Source organism: Cyanistes caeruleus, chromosome 9 (assembly GCF_971803275.1).
Source record: "Cyanistes caeruleus chromosome 9, bCyaCae1.hap1.1, whole genome shotgun sequence".
NCBI classification, from domain to species: Eukaryota; Metazoa; Chordata; class Aves; order Passeriformes; family Paridae; genus Cyanistes; species Cyanistes caeruleus.
The window spans coordinates 18,027,998-18,048,114 of NC_141709.1; the positions used below are offsets into that span (position 1 = coordinate 18,027,998).

General features: G+C 36.5%; 1 protein-coding gene and 1 long non-coding RNA gene across 14 annotated transcripts in view; one reads left to right on the forward strand and one right to left on the reverse strand.

The window, feature by feature from the left end:
• Nucleotides 1–20,117, forward strand: part of EVI5 (ecotropic viral integration site 5) — a 78,180-nt gene that overhangs the window by 7,612 nt on the left and 50,451 nt on the right. For 7 of the 9 annotated variants that reach the window (XM_086901906.1, XM_086901907.1, XM_086901909.1 and 4 more), the window contains exons 2-9: nucleotides 8,068–8,297; nucleotides 12,305–12,494; nucleotides 15,485–15,709; nucleotides 16,753–16,827; nucleotides 17,488–17,613; nucleotides 18,408–18,551; nucleotides 19,593–19,682; nucleotides 19,817–19,914. In XM_086901906.1, coding sequence (XP_086758032.1) covers nucleotides 8,068–8,297; nucleotides 12,305–12,494; nucleotides 15,485–15,709; nucleotides 16,753–16,827; nucleotides 17,488–17,613; nucleotides 18,408–18,551; nucleotides 19,593–19,682; nucleotides 19,817–19,914 — 1,178 coding nt within the window. Of the gene's footprint in view, nucleotides 1–7,759; nucleotides 7,812–8,067; nucleotides 8,298–12,304; nucleotides 12,495–15,484; nucleotides 15,710–16,752; nucleotides 16,828–17,487; nucleotides 17,614–18,407; nucleotides 18,552–19,592; nucleotides 19,683–19,816; nucleotides 19,915–20,117 lie in introns of all 9 variants that reach the window. The other 2 variants (XM_086901908.1, XM_086901910.1) reach the window with 1 other exon arrangement.
• The window catches only part of LOC111932799 (uncharacterized), a 77,130-nt gene continuing 58,942 nt past the window's right edge, over nucleotides 1,930–20,117 (reverse strand). For 3 of the 5 annotated variants that reach the window (XR_015290431.1, XR_002866337.2, XR_002866338.2), the window contains exons 6-7: nucleotides 6,995–7,103; nucleotides 1,930–3,714 (exon numbers count right to left, since the gene is read on the reverse strand). This is a non-coding gene — a long non-coding RNA (uncharacterized LOC111932799). Of the gene's footprint in view, nucleotides 3,715–6,994; nucleotides 7,104–7,810; nucleotides 7,933–20,117 lie in introns of those variants that run through there. The other 2 variants (XR_015290432.1, XR_015290433.1) reach the window with 2 other exon arrangements.

The following is a 20,117-nucleotide window of genomic DNA, read 5'->3' on the forward strand; positions in this document are numbered from 1 at the left end:
CCTTTGGTTTCCCCATAAGTCTCATTTCATACACCTTTAGGAACAGCTTAGTAAATGAGAGATGAGCATTTTGGTTCTAACCTGCACATTGTGACATAAATTAATCTGGTCTCTGTAAAAAGGAGAATTAGACCTAAAAAATTCTTGAGCTGCTAGTATGTAAACAAAGTTGCATGGAATGGTATGTTTTCATGTGTCAGGTACTAAAGCCTTTTAAACTTACCAATTTAACTGCCTGTAAATTTTGTATCCTTTTTAAAGGAAGAGTTGTGTTAAAAAGATTGATTTTGATTGAGGATCAGTGAATGTTTAAAAATAGGACTCAATTTTTTCTTATTTCTAAGATATGGACCTAAAGCTTTTAGTAAATGTATCTGCATCTGTGTGCTTTTGTTTGTTTTTGTCCTAATGTAGTGTAGATGCTAGACCTGTCCCCTTTTCAGGAGGAAGCTAGGCTTTGGGGAATGAGTAGGAAAGTAAAATCTATTGAAAGGAGTTAAAATTATAAACATGTCTGCTTCAGAGTGTGTTACTCTTTCATAAGTTCCCAATAATACTTGAACTTAAATAATTGAGTTGCATTTTACTGAAAAGACAAAACTCTTAAATCTTCCAATCTATTGCATAAAAATACTTGACATGGTTGATTTTATTTTAGCTGATTAATCTGATTGTTCCCTCTGTTTTGTTAGCCAAGGGGATGGTCCTTCAAGTATATGTGTGTGCCATTGACATGCTGAACATCAAATACAAAGAAATTTTCCAGACTGAGGTCTAAGAGAACAAAGGAAGTTTTCTGTTAAAGGTTTTAGTGTAGTCCATCAGTATTTTCTCTTGCAGCTCTGAGGAGCTCTCAGCCATCTTTTGCACAAAAGCACTGTATCTAATTCTTTTCCTTTGAAAGAAGGCCTCAGTTTCTTGAAGGTTGTTACATTCCTGTGTAAGACGTGAAACTTTTTCTGATGAAGGACCATCTCTAGATGAGCAGAAGATTGTGTCAGCAAAAGCAATGTGGTTTGTCTTCTCAGCACACTGGGACAGTGCCTGACAGACTGTAAACCATACTGGACTGCAGAGGTAATTAAAAACCTGGAATTGTTCTTGGAAAGAAATGAAATTTAGTACAATTTGGTGAGTGATGGAAATGTTACTCATATGACTTTGAGTGATGGTTTCAACCTTTAGTGGGTTGCTGCAATATTGCTAATGAAGTTCCTCTTTAAAACACTTCTTATATTTGCTGTACATGTGAACTGGCCACTTCAAGTTTCTCTGGGACCATCAAAACCCCATGACATGTTAGTCAGATGATGAGTTTTAAAAAATGATGCTACACAAAGCTTTGAAAGCCTAAATTTTATACAATCTAAAATGTTAGACTGCTTTATTTTTTTGTCTCAGAAGGACTTGGAGAGCTAGTGTGTATCAAGTGAAACAGAAGCTAGGGAATGGTAGCCATGATATTCCTGACTACTGTCAGATTTTACAAGAAAAAGCAGGAGTATGAGGGTAAGTGAAGACTTCTCACTCATGCTTTGGCAGAAATCAGTTACATGAATTTTTCGTATAAAAGACCCAAATGAAGTTTATAGTGAAGCTATGTTTGAGCCCTGAATTTGGATTTTAGCTTGTCAGGGAGCATTACAGCAGGCTGACTCACCTCCTACATGTGTCATTGACTGAGTTGGTTTAATTTGTTCTACAGATATTAGAATGGTATTAGCTTTGAAGCAGGAAAGAGACTGGGTATATGGAATGCTATAAAACTAGCTAGAAAACCACATATACAATTTCAGACCCAATTATGTCAGACTTCTTTTTATATGTAGAGTAATATGGAGATTACTTCCTGTATTCTGGAAGTTCCTGTTTCTTTCTCTTTTCATGAAGAGAAGAAATTGTTGAAAACAAATGATACATACAGCAGTGTTTCTGTAAGGCTTGCAGTTATTTTTACTTTGTCATATGGTAAGAAAAATAGTTGAGACAGTGTTTCAAGAGATCTATAATCTTTTAAGTAATCAAGAGAGCAAGATATAATTCTTTGATACAAATGTTCCTTGGGGAAATGCAGGAAAAAGTTAGTAAGCAAATTCAACGACTACAGTGAAATACCTTTTTAGAAGAAATCTAAATAGATTTTTTTAAGAAAAACAGATTTTGTCTGGCAAATGTAAATACACAGACTGCTAACATAATTAGGCCTTCTGTACGATGACCTGAGTATTCCCAGGAAAAGAGGTTTATACATTTGTATTTAGTGTGGAATGTTGCAGTCTACCTGTAGCTGGCCTTACTTAAAATATTTTATATGCAGCCTCATTGCAGTATTCCTTTGAGTAATTTGGAAAACTAAACACAGTATTGTAGTTCTCTTGGAAATAAAGCCTTGTAATCATCAGCTAATGAAAGATACTAGACATAAAGTAGATATACTGAATTTTATATATTTCAGTTGGAATATATATATATATATATGTATGTATATATATGTATATGCTACATATCATGCATCTGTGTTTACTATCAATATAAACATTTATTGTCTTTGCAATAGCTCAGAGGATGTAGCAGACAGATCTGTGTCTTGCCTGACTGGCTCATCAGGTGGCTGAGAATTGCTGGTAGTTCAGTTTTCTTAATGAAAGAGTACAAAGTCTTTGATAATTAAGTTTTGTGCCCCCTCATCTTTTTAAAGATCAATATGTTCAAACTCAAAACTCACACATTTCTTTAGGAGGTATTTGCATAATCTCAGGCAGGCAGATGCCAATGAATGGTTCCTGTGCTCTGGGTTCATTGGCAAGCTGGGAGTGGTTAATGGGACTGGGAGCCTGAATGAGTGTGCCTGCTTTGGAGCTGGGAGATGCCTGCTCAGTTCCATGTGTCCTGTGCAGGGTAAGGAAGATGTGCCTCTGCCTGTTTATCTCCAGACCTAGCCATCTTCAGTGGAAGGGGCTGGTGTCCCAGGAGTGAGCTAGAAGTGGGATTTGTGTTCAAAATCTTGGATAAATTGGCAGGTTCTTTATTGATCCCCCTCCAGAGAAAAAGCACATTTTAAAAATCGATTAAGTCTATTTTTGATCACACATCAATAATAATTTGAAATAGCTTGAGCATCCTCATGGTGCTCTTGATGGTTTGGCATTGCAGTCAATGTAGGTTACCTTTTGTACTCTTTAAAGGTAACTTGGATTTCAGCATCCAAAAAATGTTGAGAATAACAAGGAAACCAGTTCTTTTTGTAGAGTTGAAAAACTGGCTGAGCTGGGTTGAGCAAAGAGTTCTGTTCACTGGGGACTTCCAGCCTGGGCTGGTTAGCTGTGTGGATTTGGAGAGCTCTCCTAGGTCTGGGAAGTGCTGGGACTCAGGATCAGTCTGGGCTCACGCTCTGTGTGTGCTGCTTGGCCGGGAAGCTCTGGGCTGGAGCAGCTTTGAGAGCAGGAGGGCTCCAGCAGTGAGGGGGCAGCAGCAGAGATGAAAGGGTGGGGGCAAAAGTCCTGTCTCATGTGTAGCTGGATTTACCACTGTGACCCAGCTAAGATCATAGGAGAGGTGCTGTGGTGTGTCTGGCTGCCCTTGTTACTGCTACAAACAGCCCACCACAATTTCTTTTCCACAGCAGTGAAGAGTAGCAAAGGGAAGGATACTTTGTAACTGGAGTGCAGAGCATCCTTCTTGTAGGCAGATTCTGCTTCAGGCCTGCAGATGTACCTGTTAAAATAATAACAACCAGGTTTTTAAAGAAATACTTATTTAAGAAAGTCTTGAGGACACTGTCCAAAAAACCCAAAGATTAAAGGTTTAATGAGACTTGTTCTCTTGAGTCTTTCCAGAATATTGTGTTAAAGCAAAGTCACATCCCTAAAGAAGGGAGGTTAAACCAAATGCTCACACAGATTTTCCTGTGTTTGCTGGAGCTGGTGATGCTCAGTGAAACTATCTGCTGTCATTAACAGTAAATGTATTCTTAGTGCTGTCACTGTGGTTTGTAACTGGAGGAGCCCCAGTTTCTCTGTCAGGGCTAGAATGAAACCTTTGTTCTGTTAGAGGAGAGGTGCAGATCTCCTGAGAGTCAGTAGGAATCACTTGTGTGCTGTGTGTACACAATGATGTGTGACAGATCTCTTATTGCAGGGGTTGTCAGCAGAAAGGTGGGAGGCAACAGTGGTGGTTTAGTGATAGCCAAGTACAGCTGTGCTGTTGGTTGGAATGGTGTACATGGGATTGGAAAGTGGTGACATAGCAGGGATTTTCAGTCTGTTAAGAGGAGGCTAAAGAGTTGAAAAGGCAGGTATACTCAGTGTGTCCATAGGGATTCTGGCGCATTGCTCTTTACAGGAGGAAAAAATAATTAAACCAAACTATAGATTTGCAGTTTAAATTTGGTTAATTAATTAATTAATTAGACCTTTGCTTGTTAATATTGCTATTCCATATTTTCCACATCACTAGAATCAGCTCAACAAATGTAATTGCTATTTCTATGCTTTCCTGAAGAGAATCAATGTTACTAATAACTACCATCAAAATAATTTACTTTGTTGCCAGTGATTTTCTATTACAGTTTAGACTGAGTTCTATACGCGTGTTAGTATTTAAAGGGAACCAAAAGAAAAGACATACTTAAAAGAAACAATCAAAACCAAACCCCTAAAATTACTAATGACAATATATACTCACTTTCAAAAGTTCTGGTATTTTATAATTGACTTTCTGGACATTGTAATTCCAAGTCAGAGTATTTTACTTTCACTTCTCATCAAAATATAAATTTTCAGCAACTTCTCAGATTAGAGTAAAATCACAAAGAGGAAAGAAACGCTAAAAACTGCATATGACTTATTTGACAATTAGTGTTCTGATGCATATGGAGTTCTGCAGTCAGTTTACTAGAGCCATAGATATAAAAATATGTAGAATCTTCTTTATTAATGAAGTATGCATTTATTCAGATCAGGTGTTTTGGGATACAGCCCAAGGTTTTCTCAATTTCAAATTTCAGTGACCTGTTTTCTAGAAGGTTTTAAATCACTTTTCATAGATTAACTCTGAAATCTGCCACTGTTATACATTTTGAAATTAAGATAGGTGAAATGATGAAATATGAAAAATCCTGTTACTGTATCCTGTTTAGGGAAATGGATGATGATAACATAGCTAAATACCTCTATGTCATGGTTCAGGAGTCTTCACTGATGCTGACAAGCTAAGAGAGCTGGCTTTACATATTTAGGAAACCTGGAAAAGCCTGGCAAAAAGGATGTAGGTGTGACTAGTTAGCTGTTAGATCAGAATTGTGTTTTCTTAATTTTGGTTGGCCCTAGGTGACTGCCATAACCTTTTTCCCCCAAACAAATTCTTCATATGTTTTTGATGCAAATTTGGCTGTGGGCCTTTTGATGTTCAAACACTTGCTTTTGGCAGTTGTGCACTTTGCCTGTTCTGTGTGTCAATGTTTTCAGATAGCTGGCTAGAAATAGTTTTGGGGTACTAATTTTCTGATACATTCTAATACACCTCTGAGCTGCCCTGAGAAACAATATTGTTAGGCACATTGACTGACTTAACTGCTGTCTTGCATGGTTTTCTTGACCATACTTCTTGATATTCTTCACATAATTGTCTTCTTCACACTTTTGAGTTATTTTTTTTTAATGCCCAGTGGTATGTTGGTGAATGAATGTTAGCAAGATTCTTGATTTCTGGTGCTACACCACCCCCCTTCAGCTCTCTTACTGTACAGTGTAAGCCTCGTCATTTGTAAGCCAGATTGACCTTGAATTTTGTTCTATGCCTTAAGTCTTCCCAGTTATTTAACTTTGTGTAAAGATAAACGCTGAATGTATGTTTTTTCTTCCTGTTTACACCACATAGGATATTACTCAAAATCATTGCTTTTCTAATCCTTATACCTAAGATTCTTAGAGTGGGTGACTCCTAAAGCCTGCTGCGTATGGCAGTAATTTTTACTGTATTAAGATTGGCCCTGTTTCTGCCAGCATTTATTTTTGGAATAGTTGCATTACTTGTGATATTTTAAGCAGTTTAAAGCCTTTGAGAAAATAATCAGTCTTAAGTGAGACGTATGAGTTACCTTCATTATAATGTGATTTTATTCAAAGTGGAACAGCAGTAATTTATCCTTTCATAGCAATAGTGAATAAAGGATATAGACTACGTGAAATATTAATACACGTATTAAATTTAGAATTTTGAAACCTCTAGTAATTTTCATTCTTTTATAAAGGATGGTGTCAAATGCTAGTGTTGGAAGCATTTTTTTTCCAAAATTATATTTAAAATATATGTGTTGAGATTTTTGTATTTTGGGTTGTTGTGAGTTTTTTTTCTTTTTCCTTTTTTCTTCTTTTTATATATCTGACTTTTGCTGTCCAACAGTGACAAGAACCTTTCTGATGCTTATGTTGGTATCTTAATATTCCCACCTGTGGTTTGCATCCTTGCTTCTGAAGACTTCTAGTAAAATTTAATAATATTTTCAGAATGAATGCTAAGCATATGGAAATTGGAAACTTCTAGTCTTCTGGGAGAGCTCTTAGGTGTGTGTTTGTTTTGTTGTGTTGGTGTTGGAGAATAAGTGGGAAGGTTGAGTACCACTTGTTTGGGTTTGGCCTGTGTTGTGTGTCTTCTTTTTGCTATAAAGTGAAAATAAAATACTGCTGGATTTGATTGACAAGAAAGTTCTTTGTAGCATTGTATCCAAATAAAAGCTCCTGTTTCAGCCATCAGTCAGTCTTTATATTGTGCTTCAGATAAATGTGCTGTATGATGAGATGGAGTTTTTTATTTCAGTTGAAACTTTGCTTTAATTAGATTCTGTTGGAGGATCTTGGGAAGGGATTTTTTCCCCCTGTATCTCAGTGTCTTTAGTATCTTAGTAATTATTTATAGGCTGTACTGCAGAATTGCTTGTGGCATTGAGTAATTCAGTGTTTTGAGGAAATCAGCAAAGTTCAAAATAAATAGTTACCAGCAGCACTACTTCAGAAGTTCCTCTTCAGCCTTGGTTTTGTGAAGATTTAACATTTGCTAGGCAGCTACCTCTTCCTCTGGTGCATCTGGATTTCCTCTGAGTTGGGCTGGGGAAGGATTAAACTCTGAATTACTGTATATCAAAGCCTATATATTTTCAGATGCTGAAGGGAAGCTCTAGTGAGGGGTCTACTGGAAGATGCCCCCAACAGCTGCCCTTCTTTCCATAGCCCTGGTCAAGAACTAGCAGCAAATAATGATCAGCACCAGTTAACCTTTGCTTTCCTGAGCCCACTGCTTCCCTTACTCTAACAGCACCTCTTGCTTTTTCCCCAAAACCCTGGGGTCTGTCCAGGCACTGGCAGTGGGACTGGGGATCAAGGACACTTGGTGTAGGAGTGACCTGAAGAGAAAGTGGGAAAAGAAGAGAGTGTGATGCCTTACTGTGAGACTTTCAGCTGTTGTAGACTCATGGGCATAGCTTCTTTGTGACTGTTTTCTGTACACTGACAGTGCTGGAGGATGCTTTGTGTTGACATTAAGAAATGTGGTGCCCCTACTCTTCTGTGCTGCACTATAGGGATTAGTGAAGGTGAGCAGTGGGTGGTCTGGGGGGGTTACGCTGGTATTCTGCTTCAGTGTCTATCAATAAAGTAGTTGATCGTTTCTATATCTATATTTCTACAGTTTCTGTGCCATTATTTTAGTTTATCAAGATGTTTTAAAATAAGCTTTTATTTCTATTTATTTTTATAATGGGAAGTCGGAGCTGATCCTGGATCCTGTGGTATTTCTGTACTGCAGAGATGAGCTCTGTGAGTATACATCAGGAGTTTCTCGGGGTTTGTCTTTGTGGATTAGCAACATACTTGCATGTTACTTCTATAATACTGTATTGCTGGTGATGCTTGTGTTACTTCTGACAGCCTTGGGGTCCTGGAGAAATAAATAATTTCAGTGTTGCTTTGTGCATACTATATATTTTTTTCCTTTGTTCCATGCAGCAGGTTTGCTGGAAAAAAGGAGTTTAAAAAGGACAACTTTTGCATCTTCTTCTTTTTGTCAATACAGGTGGCGACAGATAAGGTTGCAGGCAAGCTGAGCTCCACTCTCTCATGGGTGAAGAACACGGTATCGCACACCGTCAGTCAAATGGCCAGCCAGGTGGCGAGTCCATCTGCCTCCCTGCACACCACATCCCCCTCCACCACTCTGTCCACACCCGCCCTGTCACCATCCTCACCAACACAGCTGAGCCCAGACGACTTGGAATTACTTGCTAAACTTGAGGAACAGAACAGGTGAATAGAAAACTTTGCTCTTTAAAGTACGGTAATGAGACTAAAATTGGTTTATTGCAGTTGTATCATAGAGGCTGTTAAAAGGGAATTAGTTAAAACTTCATGGCACAACACTTCAATTTGAAAGCCCAGAGGTTTAAGAATTTGTATTTTTGTGCTGTATTTTTACAAGTTATGTTTTTGTGGAACTCTAAAAGGTGATTTTCTCTTACAGTTTTACAGGAGTGTTTATAGCTGCCTCTAATAGTAAGAAATTACACTGTGATTTTTAGTATGCAATTTAAAGTAGAGCATCTCAGGAATGAGACTTGTGTATAACTTTCTTACCTTCTAAGATTATAACTATAATTTCTATGAATTTCTTGAAATCTTAAATATTTCTCAGTTTTTATTCCACTTTTATCCAGTTCTTGTTTCAGCTAATAGTCTGCTATGTACAGAGACAGAACCCTGTTCAGCCACCTTCTTACTGTTCCACTAGTGGTGCTGCATGCACAATATCTTAAATTAATTAAAAGTACATTCCTAATCAGATATTTTCTGTTCATCTTGCCTTTTTATGTTTAGTAAATAACAGTTTTCATGATAAACTTTCCATGGGTGCCTATTTATCTGCCCCATGTACAATTCAAGATACAAGTTTCAGGTGGTTCAGTTGCTCTTGATGTGCACAGTGATGCAAATTCACAATATCACTAAGAAATTAAATTGGACTGTATAATTTCCTAATGCTGAATTTCTAGAAGCCATACTCATTTTTGCACTTTTGAGGTAGGACTCCAAAGTCATCTGTCCTTTTGCAAAATCTGGTTGTATTTGAAAAGTATGTTTCAGTAGTTTTTGAGAGGTTGGCTGCAAACAACTTGAGCTCCAAATAGATTTTCAGACTTGGCAGGTAGCTGCAGGGCTTTGTTACCTACAGGAGATGGCTGTCCCTGAGCTGTAGTGAAGTGCAAGGTTTGATAATTTAGCTCAAACTAGCTTCTGTTCCATCTTCTGTGAGTGTGCTGGCCTTTGCACTGAGGCAGTTGAGGTACTCTATCTTTGATTGGGTTGGGTGGGTTTTTTGTGTGGTTTTTGTTGGCTTTTTTGTTTGTTTTGTTTTGTGTGGTTTTTTTGTTGAGTTTATTTTTCTTTTTTGTTTGGTGGGTTTGGGGAGAGGGGGTTGCTCTTTGGTGATTTTTTTTTTTTGTGGTTTTCTTTTGGCAGTAGTTTTTTGTGTGTGGTTTGGTGCCTTTTTAATAGTATTATTCTTATTCTTGGTTGGGAGGGGTTGTTTGGCTTGGGGTTTTGTTTTTGTTGGTCAGTTTATTTGTTTATTTTTTCTGCTGAGTCACTTCTGAGGGTAGTAACTTCCAATGGAGGAAGAGAGTAACTGGAGAAGAAGCAATGCTTATGTGTCACCTGGCATGTCTTCTCTCATGTCTACATTCTGCAGCCTGATAGCAGCAGAATTTGAAGGGAATTTGATACATCTGTCCAGATTTTGACAATAGAAGGAAGCTTCTAGAACCACCTGATACGCTCTTCCTTGTCTTCAAAGATGAACTCCATGTAATTTTTGCTGTGCAAATTAAAAATTATCAAAAGAAGCGAAAAAATAGTTAAATAGCACTTTAAAGAAAGCTAATTTGCATTTAATCTGAGGCTTTCTAGTCTGTTCATGACAAAACAGCTAGCTTGTATTTGAAAAGCAAACTGTACTTTGGACTGCTTATCTGTGTTGAAATGTAATGTCTTTACATCTAGAGTCTTCTCGTTAAGGCCTGCAGTCAGACTACCTGGCTTGTTGCAAGAAGAACGTGAGCTTGGGCTTTCTGTCTCAAATCAGCTTTCTTCATTTAGTAAATAAAGTAGCCAATCTTGTCCGGTTTTATTTAATTTTAGCCAGACATGTTATTATTCTCACATTATTCTTGTGTGTGAATTCTGTTTAGAGGCTACCCTATCAAGTGTATCTTTGCTGGTGAGATACTGCCCTTTAATACTGAAATTTGATGCTTATGCTGGCTGCACTGTAGCTTCAGAACAGTTTGCATCTGCAGTTTAGCACAGTGGCACTTTGTTGACAATTGTACTCTGTTCACAGGGAACCATTCTTTCTGCTTGCTGGAAGAACTGCTGCTGTGGATGTTTGTAAAGGTTTTGGGTTTTTTGTAGGCTTTTATGTCAGAAGGAGAATATGAATTAGGTAACAGAAAAGAGAAGAACTCAAATTGTTTCAAGCTATGTCTTGTAGCATTATGTAATCTAATTATAATGAAAGTCCCCACAAAATGAAGAGGAAGCTCAGTCCAGAGTCCTGTTGTAACTGTTTGGCATTAGTAAATCATTTATAAAGTTTTAAATGAAAGAAAACAGTGGCTAAACGTCACAGCACTTGCGACTTACTGTGAAAAGAACTTCCTGTTTTCAGATCTAAGGACAATGAGTTTGGCCAGGTAAGGTCAAATTACAGAAACTTAGTATAACTTCTACAGAAACCTGTGGAAACTGGAAGTGTCTCATTAGAACCTTGTTTTTGTAATCTTAATGTTTATTCTATGTTTTTTTCTCTGTGATTACTTTGAATTTGGTCTTTAGGCATTGTCTTGGATTGAGAGAAGGCGTTTCAAACTAATTTTTCATTATGGATCAGTATAACCCAGGTTTCTAAACATTTGAAGTAAATTTTTGAAGTATTTTCTTCAAAACTCGATTTTTTGCATTCCATTAATAAATGGAAAATTATTTGAATTTTTTGTTTTTAAAAATAAAATCCCAAATTAAAATTTGTCTTGAAAAGGCTTGCTTTCTTTTTTTTTTTTTTTCCCCTGAGTATTTTCTTTTCCAAACAAAATACTCCTGCAGGATCTGTACTATTTGTCTCCAGGAGTTAAATTACTTTTTCCCTTACTTTCATAAACATCAGTAGGTGAAAGCTGGGAACGGGGAAAGCTAGTATAAATATCTTTATTATGGCTTAAAAATTGTAGATATGTTGAGATTTCCATACCACCTCAGATATAATATACCTTGGGTTATATTTTGTTTATTATCTAAAACCTAACCTGATCTTGCTGAAATGCTGTGGGATTAACTTTCATACTAATTTTTGAGAAATTATTCAACCACATTATTGACGTACTGATGTGGGAATTCTTAGAAGTTAAAGCACAAATGAAACTCTTGGCATAGCGAAACACTTTGAAGTTAGTCTGAATTGTTCCTCTTACCTAGCACATGGTCTAAAAAAGTTTTCCCTGCTTATGGGCCTCAATATTAGCTGAGGATCAACAAAGCATTGCCTTTTTGCCAAGTCCATGGCCACAGCAGCCAGCTCACAGGGAAGTCTCCTCAGGAACTTGTCTAGCATTTAACACATCTTTGTTTATGCTTTGCTGCTGGATAACCCCAGAGGTTCTCACGTTTGAACTCCTCACTTTAATTACACATTCATTAGCTCTATCAATCACTTCTGTTGCCTCGCTTGGTCTGTAGGTCTGGGATTTCTCCTGTGCATTTATAAAACACTGAATAGATTTGTGAACATTTGTCAGCAAATGTCAGTTGTTTTAAAATTACTTCAAAGGTTTTAATTGTTCTGTCTTTATTTACACTGACAATTTAAAAAAAGTGTAATCAGGTAGACTTAAAGGTAGACTTTAAAAGACTTTGTCTTTTAAATGACTATATTTTTTTAAAAGTTCTTTGACATTTGATGTTGTCATTGAGGATATTTGACTTCCTTAGGTTTTCTTTGTCAGTCTGATGCATGACAGCTGTGGGTGACATTTTTATCTGTTTCTTAAAATGCTGCAATGTGAAATGTTCTGTCTGCAGATTTACTTGTGATCTCAAGAGCAAGCAGTAATGTTGAACAGTTCTTTACACATTTAGTCCAAATCCATGCTGGTAAAAATTGTTTCACTGAACCTCTGGGTGTGTTCTTTGTCAAGAAAACAATTAGTAGTGTGATCCTTTGATCAGAAGAACTTGAATTTGTTTTTTGTGTGCTTTCTTTGCAGACTCTTGGAAACAGATAGCAAATCCTTACGATCAGTAAATGGGTCAAGAAGAAATAGTGGATCTTCTCTTGTATCTAGTTCATCAGCTTCTAGCAATCTCAGCCATCTTGAAGAAGACTCATGGATCCTGTGGGGAAGGATTGTGAATGAATGGGAAGATGTACGGAAGAAGAAAGAAAAGCAAGTTAAGGTAGAAGCTGGAAACTGTTTTTTGGATATATTTTTAATGTGATATAAGTGATACTGTTTTATCTTTGTGACGGGCTTATTATTTTAAAATAAATATGTAATACAAACTTCCATTTGAATCTTTTCATCCCTAAGCCTTAGTGCTTCCTTTGTAACCTTCCTATGTGCTGTCACACAGCTGAAAACCAGATGCATTTACTGTATCTTGAATAATAAAGCTTTCAGTTTACCTCTGATGAGAGATTTCCATGAGTACAGGGATGATTAGCTTTATGTTTCCAAAAATGGAATTACTGAAAATCAACTTTAGGGCATCTGATAGCTTCATGCTATGATTATGTATATGTATGCTATGCTGCTATATCCTGAGCAGCTCACTTTTTAAAGCATTCTTAATAATTAATTCTACTCAAAGGCTGCAGTGAATTTAGGTTTTTGTGCTTGCCAAGTATGTTGATCCCAGAGATAGCCTTAGGCAGAAGAACACATAGTTTCTAAATTCTGGATGGATTGGATGAATTTTGAGCAGTGTGTCCAGTCTGGGTTAGTTGTGGTCATGTACAGAAGTGGAGCTCAATTACACTTTAAATTCAAACTGAAAAGCATTTAGTGCATTTGAACATATCCATGTTTTAGTGGCAGCAAGCACAGCAGTGTGGGGTTTTTTTTGTTAGAAGGCAAGTTGTTCTGCTTTGGTTCTTTATTGGCTGTAGTCAGTAGTTTTATGTGCAGAATACAAATGTGTCAGGGTCTTTTGAACAGTTTGAAATGTGTCTATGAATAGGTTGTGGGAAGGCGGAACAATGGGCTAAAGTAAAGTATCTTTTATATGAAGCAGTTGTGAAGAGAGAACATGAGTTGAGAGAGGAAATAAAGGAAGAAAATGAACTAAAGATTTCCTGCTTGCATAGGGAAAGCAGTTTCTGGAAAGGTGTTCCAAAAGGCCATGAAAAGAAGGCCACAGGAACCTGGCAAGAGAAAGGAAAAGTGAGATGGTAATAAGAAGGTCTGGTTAGTTAGAATTTGTTTGAACATTTCACAAGTATCACTTGTTTTTAGAGCTGGCCAAGTACAGTTTTAGGAGTATTTGACTAACTTTGAGGGAATATTTAATCATATTGCTATCTAATATTATATTGAAAACTAGCCAAGTTTTCCTTTGCTGTTAAATAATTTTCAGTATTTTTTTGTTGAAAGTCAACCTTAACTGTGAGTCTGCATTTATGGTGGAATATCAGAGCATGCACACCTATTCCCTGATTGTGCCAGTATGTACATAGGTAGCAGCATATGTGTCTTTTTGTCCTGGCTGTAAAAGTGGGTCTTAGGTTATTAGAAATCTGGTAAGTTTTAGGTTTTAGATGTGTCTATACCTTCCTCCAAAGGTGATGTGTTCCATCCTTTACATCTCTCAATCTACTTCAGAACTTGCTTCTTGTTTATAGAGCACTTCCATGGATGGAAATCCAATATGGAGCAGTTTATGAAGGATGATTTCAGTCCTGCTGTTCAGTTCACATGACATGCCTAGCAGATGTGTTTTCCTGCTGTTCCTTTTAGGAAAGCTGGAGAGGTTAACTCTATTATTCTGTCAATCAGGTACATTAACGAGGCATTTGCAAGAAGTTTCTTGCTTTATTAGTAGCCCTTGAGGCTTTAGATGACTGACATACAGTCCAATTCTGTTGTTGACAAAGGATAGAGACAGTTAAGTAAAGCTGATATGTTAGGGTTCTTGTCTCGTAGATTGGGAATCTTTTAGGAAAAAGCCCTTTGTGTTGTGTTGTAGGCAGGAGAAATTGCTGGAGTGGCATTACTGTGGTAGTTCTGAAGAAGGATGGATTGAGAACTTAGGGATAGTAGAAAATGGAGGTCAGTGATGCAAAACTCCTGCAGCAGAGTTCAAGCTTAAGAAAAAACTTGAAAGCAAGAGTATCTTTGAAAGTTATCAGTGTAGCATTTATTAACTGTAATGATGGAGAAGTAGGAGAAATGTGTGGAACAAACAGGAAGAAGAGGAAGCTTTGCAGAATAGGAGATTACTGTGGCTTCAGAATAAATAATAATGAAAGAAATTAGCCTTTAGAAGAAGAATACTTGATAACAGTTCTTAAGGTACAAAAAGTTCTTAAGGTGCATAAAGGAAATAGTCTTGGAGAGACAATCTTCTAGGTCAGACTGATTCCAGTTACAAAACATACCACCAAGACAGTCTGTTAAATTCCTGGATAATACTTATTTCTCAGTTTGCAGATCAAGCAACAAGACTACTTGTCCTTGTGATTTCTTAAAGGACAAGTAACAGTTCTTAGGTCTACTCATCTGGGCATGTTTGAATTGTATAATAATAATATCTAGCAGATTTTTTTTTCAAAAGATAAAATACATTTAGTTGATTTAGTAGGTGTAAACTTAATGTTTTCTTGGTCCAGTGTCTGAAACTGCATGTAAATACTTTCTTAAAAGATAGCTTGGAAATACTGGCACACCAGAGAAATTAGACACAACTTGTCAAGTTTGTTAAATGACAGTTATACTGTGCAAATTTTTTGTTCCACTTGACTGTGCTATGCTTAGTTCTACTTTTTGTCATTTACCAATTTTGGAAGTAATTTTTAGTTGGTGATTTCTTAGATCTCAATTACTAGAAATATTACTAGGGAGTTTTCTTCAGTAATCTTTCATGAACTGTAGACATTGTATTAAATTCTGTTTAACTGAAGTTCTTGTATAAAATTACTTGACTATTCAGTTTTTCACATAGCTTGCCGTGGATAAGGGACTACTTTCAGTAGCTAATTTAGCCACTAAAAATTATTCAGAGACTGCTTACTTTTGTTAATAATCCTACTGAATTTGATGTTATAAACTGCATGAATACTATTTTGCTGTAATGTTATTTTTTTCTCAAATTGTGAGGAATTTGATTTTTCTCTAGGTTTATTTTTTGTAATATTTTCAGGAAATATAAATTGATATTTTGTTCCTTAGGAGCTGGTTCGAAAAGGTATACCTCATCACTTCAGAGCAATTGTTTGGCAACTTTTATGCAGTGCTCAAAGCATGCCAATTAAGGATCAGTATTCAGAGCTTTTAAAAATGACTTCTCCTTGTGAAAAATTAATAAGAAGGGACATTGCTAGAACATACCCCGAACATGATTTTTTCAAAGAAAAAGATAGCCTTGGGCAGGAGGTCTTGTTCAACGTAATGAAGGTGAGTTGGTATTTCAGCCCTTGAAGATATACTAGCAAGAACAGGCACTAGCTTGGATTGCTGTGTATATAGAGAACTTGCACCAGATTCATGTGTTGTAAGTTTTTTTTAAAACACAGACATTGCAATGATTTAACAAATCCCACTTTAGTTTCAATGGCATTCTTGTAAGTTTTTTTATATCTCACAAAGTAAAACCAAGTTGCCATTAGATCAAATCACAGACTAACTGCTGATACTGTCATGGAATGAAGTGTGCCATGAATTAAAGAAAACAGCATTGCCCAAGACAAGAACATTGGCAATCAGAACTAGTATTCAGTTTGTAGGTATTTCTGAAAAAAAGAGGAAGTGCACATGGCAGCAGGAGCAAATGGCTGGTACACGCTAATGTGCAGTTGTTCCGGTTCATTTGGCATTCAAATGAAAATGCCAACGTAGCATTGCTTGCATTACTTCGTCTTCACTAGAGGTTAAACTTTGAAGATCAGACTTTTCCATAGAACATAGTTTCAACAGAAAAGTTGGCAGGTTTCCAAATCATAATAATTTCCATAATTCTCAACCAAAGATGCCACCTGCATGGGGATCACCACATTTCATTCATCTTTAAAAAAAACCTGCAACATATATTTTTTCTGAAGACAACTATGAAACCATTGAAGACAATGAAACCATTGTCTGGTCTGTTCTATAAACGTAGTACTTTGTGAGATTTGTATGCCTGTGGTCTCTTTCGGCAAATTCCTGTTGAATTGTAGTTGAAAACTGCCTGTATTTTTGGTAGGTGTGCCTTAGCTTTAACGTTGTAAGTGCTCAGAGACCAGTGTTTGTAGCAGCTAGAATGTCTGACTAAATGTCAGGTCTGACTAGAATGTCTAGGTAGAAGCTAGAATGTCTGACTAAAACTGGATAGGATGCCTGCCCTTGTTGGATTTGGGGAGAGGAAGAATAAGTCATTAACAACATAGCAGGATGAGTTATGATTACTTTTTATTGATAATGAGATTTTAATTGTTAAGAATTTTAACTTTATTTCCCAGGCTTACTCTTTGGTGGATCGTGAGGTTGGATACTGTCAAGGAAGTGCTTTTATAGTTGGATTACTGCTTATGCAGGTAAAAAATACTTTAAAATTTGTGAACTTTTAAAATCTATGCTAGAATGCATAATATACTGTTGTGATTTATTGGGAATTTTTGCAATGGTTTTCCTTCATAATTTTGTTACAATGTTGTCACGGGCAGCTATTTAGTCTGGAGATGAAATGAAATTTACTTTGTGTCATTCTATTTGCCAAGATACTGTACAGGAGTTGGAGAATGTATTTTTTTTTCTCAGAGCTAAGGTAGGATTAATGGGTTTTGAGCTATTTTGGTGAGTGATACTTTAAAAATAAGTGAACTTCTCATTTCACTTCTATTACATGGAATCTCCTCATATACAGTTGATTTGATTATCTTAAAGCTGCCTTTGTATTATTGGTTTTTGGTTTATGAAAAAGTGGGGTATATAATAAAAAACTTACAGACCTCCATTTCAGTTTAGAAATTATTTGCTAGAATTTAATATATACAAAAGTTCATTGGAGTATTTGGCTGTAAATCCCTTAAGCAAAACAAAAACCTCAAAACAAACCAACAACCAAAAATACCACTCCACTGTGTGCACATGCACACACAACTCTAACCCCAACTCTAAATCCTCCTGGGCTTTTACTCTGATATATCGTTATATTTGTCCAGAGTCTTTACTGTGCTTTTTTATTTTTGATATAGATGCCAGAAGAAGAGGCATTCTGTGTGTTTGTTAAATTAATGCAAGATTACAGACTACGAGAACTCTTTAAACCAAGCATGGCTGAACTGGGCCTTTGTATGTACCAGTTTGAATGCATGATACAGGTACATACAAAATCTATCAAACTTGCTCTTCAGTAACTATGAATAAGGAACTTGGGAGTTACAGCTCAAGAGCAGGCATGTCTGTTGGCTAACAGGCTGTACTCTTGATAATAGCTAGTTTCAGAACTTCAGAAGTAAGTGCATGTGGCTCTGTGAGCAATTTTCTTTAACCTTTGGCAGACAGTGACTGGCTTTAAACACCGAAGCATGAGGATGTGTATTGCTGCAGTTTAAGCATATGAATGTTTAATTCTGTTTGGATTGAAGATTCTAAAGTCAAAGTCTTCATAGTCAATTTATAGTATCTTAAAGATGGAAATTGGTGGATAACCTCATATGTAGAATTGAAATTGCTTTCAGCTTTGGAATGCAGGTTTTTCTTGGTCAGGCTGATGGAGAAAAATAGGTTTCTGTTTTGTAATCCAGTTTCTAACTTGATGACTGGGGTGAGATATCACGTAGCCCTAGATTTTGTCAACTCTTTTTAGTAGCCCGTTCTAGATATTACTCAGGGATTTACACATTTGACTTCCTTGTAGGATCAGGAAGTGTTTTTGTTATCTGCTTTGCAGGGTAGACATTCTATAGGACATTCTATATTGGGATTTTTGTTGCATGGTTCTTGATAATGATGTGTCATATCTTTCCTAGTGCTGTTGCTAGTACAGACAGCTGCTATCTGTACTGAGTATCAATCATTTTCTTATATTCAAAATTTGTCAAAAACATGTCTGCACTAAAACTAGAAGCAGAAGCTTAACATACTTGTGTATTTTATTTCTCTTCTTTTCCAGGAACATCTTCCGGAGCTTTATGTGCACTTTCAGTCTCAGAGTTTCCACACTTCTATGTATGCATCGTCATGGTTTTTAACTATATTCCTTACAACTTTTCCACTACCAATTGCAACGAGAATATTTGATATCTTTATGTCTGAGGTAACTACTAAATAGTAGTCCTATGTTATATTTCAAGAGTAGCTGTTGAAAGCACTTATGTAGGTAGTGGTATAAATCCCATCATGATGGTCAAATCTCATAGTCTTGCTTTTTATTTCTTATGCTGATTAGATTATTTAAGGGAAGGTGTCTGTGTGTGCAGTTTGTCAAGGAGGAGCAGCTAAGTCACTGAGTGTTGATACTGTGGGTTGCATTGTTCCCTAAGCCTGTTGAAGTTTTCCCAAATCTGTTCTTTCTGGATGCAGTGCATTAGCATTGTATAAAGCAGGGACATCCATTCCTGAGTATTATGGTGAGTTTGCAGTGGAAACTAATGCTGCTTTTGGGGCAAAGTTAAAGTTCATTGGGGATATGCAAGCCAAGAAGAGGGAGTGTTAGTTCCTTTTATTGTCCAGATGAAGATTGGTGCCAAAGAAATTTAGGGAATTATTCAGTGTCGTCATCACAAAGACACCTATGCTGTGGTTAGGTTTAGAGCTTTGCATAATTGTAACTAGTAACAAATCATGGCTTATGCTTGGTTTGCAATCAGCTTTAAGAAAGCAGTAAGTCAAAGGTGGATCCTTTCAGCTTGCCCTCAGGAAAGTCCTAGATGGGGTATTTAGTGAGACATTCCTATTTTTTTTTAGTAGTTTAACTGCACTGTGCTGTGTCTGAAATGGAAACAGCTTTTTTGAGAAGTACTGAGGCCTTTTCTACTAGATATACTTAAAATGGTTGATAGAGCTGACTTAGAGAATTCCTGTCACTCGAGATTTTGCCTCATCACGAACTTCCCTGAGGGAGATGTCTGGCATCAGGACAAATAGCCAGACTGCTTGTCCTTGCAACAAAAAACAAAAAAACAAAACAAACAAACAAACAAAAAAACCCACAGAAGCCATTTGTTGAGAGATTTTTTTCAGTAGCCCCTTTACTTGTGCTTACTTGGGTGAGATTTCCAATGTTACTAAATAGTAGAAAAACTCTATACTGTTGACAATGAATAATTGCTGGATATTTTTTAATTTCTCTTTTCAGGGTTTAGAGATAGTATTTCGAGTAGGCTTAGCGTTACTTCAGATGAACCAGGCAGAATTACTGCAACTTGACATGGAAGGAATGTTACAGGTAACATTATAATAATTTTATTATATATTTATTATTGGTTATAATAATTTTAAGAGATATCTGAAATGTGTAGTGTGTGTATATTTCCTTGCAGCTGTTAATTATATGTAATCTTGTGCTCTGATTGCTTTTAGCACTTTCAAAAGGTCATTCCACATCAGTTTGACAGTGGTCCAGACAAATTAATCCAAGCATCTTACCAGGTCAAATACAATGCAAAAAAGATGAAAAAGTAGGTATTACATTTTGAGAAAATAGATTATACTGTTGCTGAGTTACTGTTTGTTTACCCTTAAGAAATGTTATTCAGTGTTTCATTTTGAATTTTTCGTCTTTACATTTTTGGGGGTTTTATACTATATAAACAGTTAAAACTGAAGTTCTGTCTGCAAAAAAAACTTCTAAAGTAGTATTTGCTATTTTTCTTAAATATAA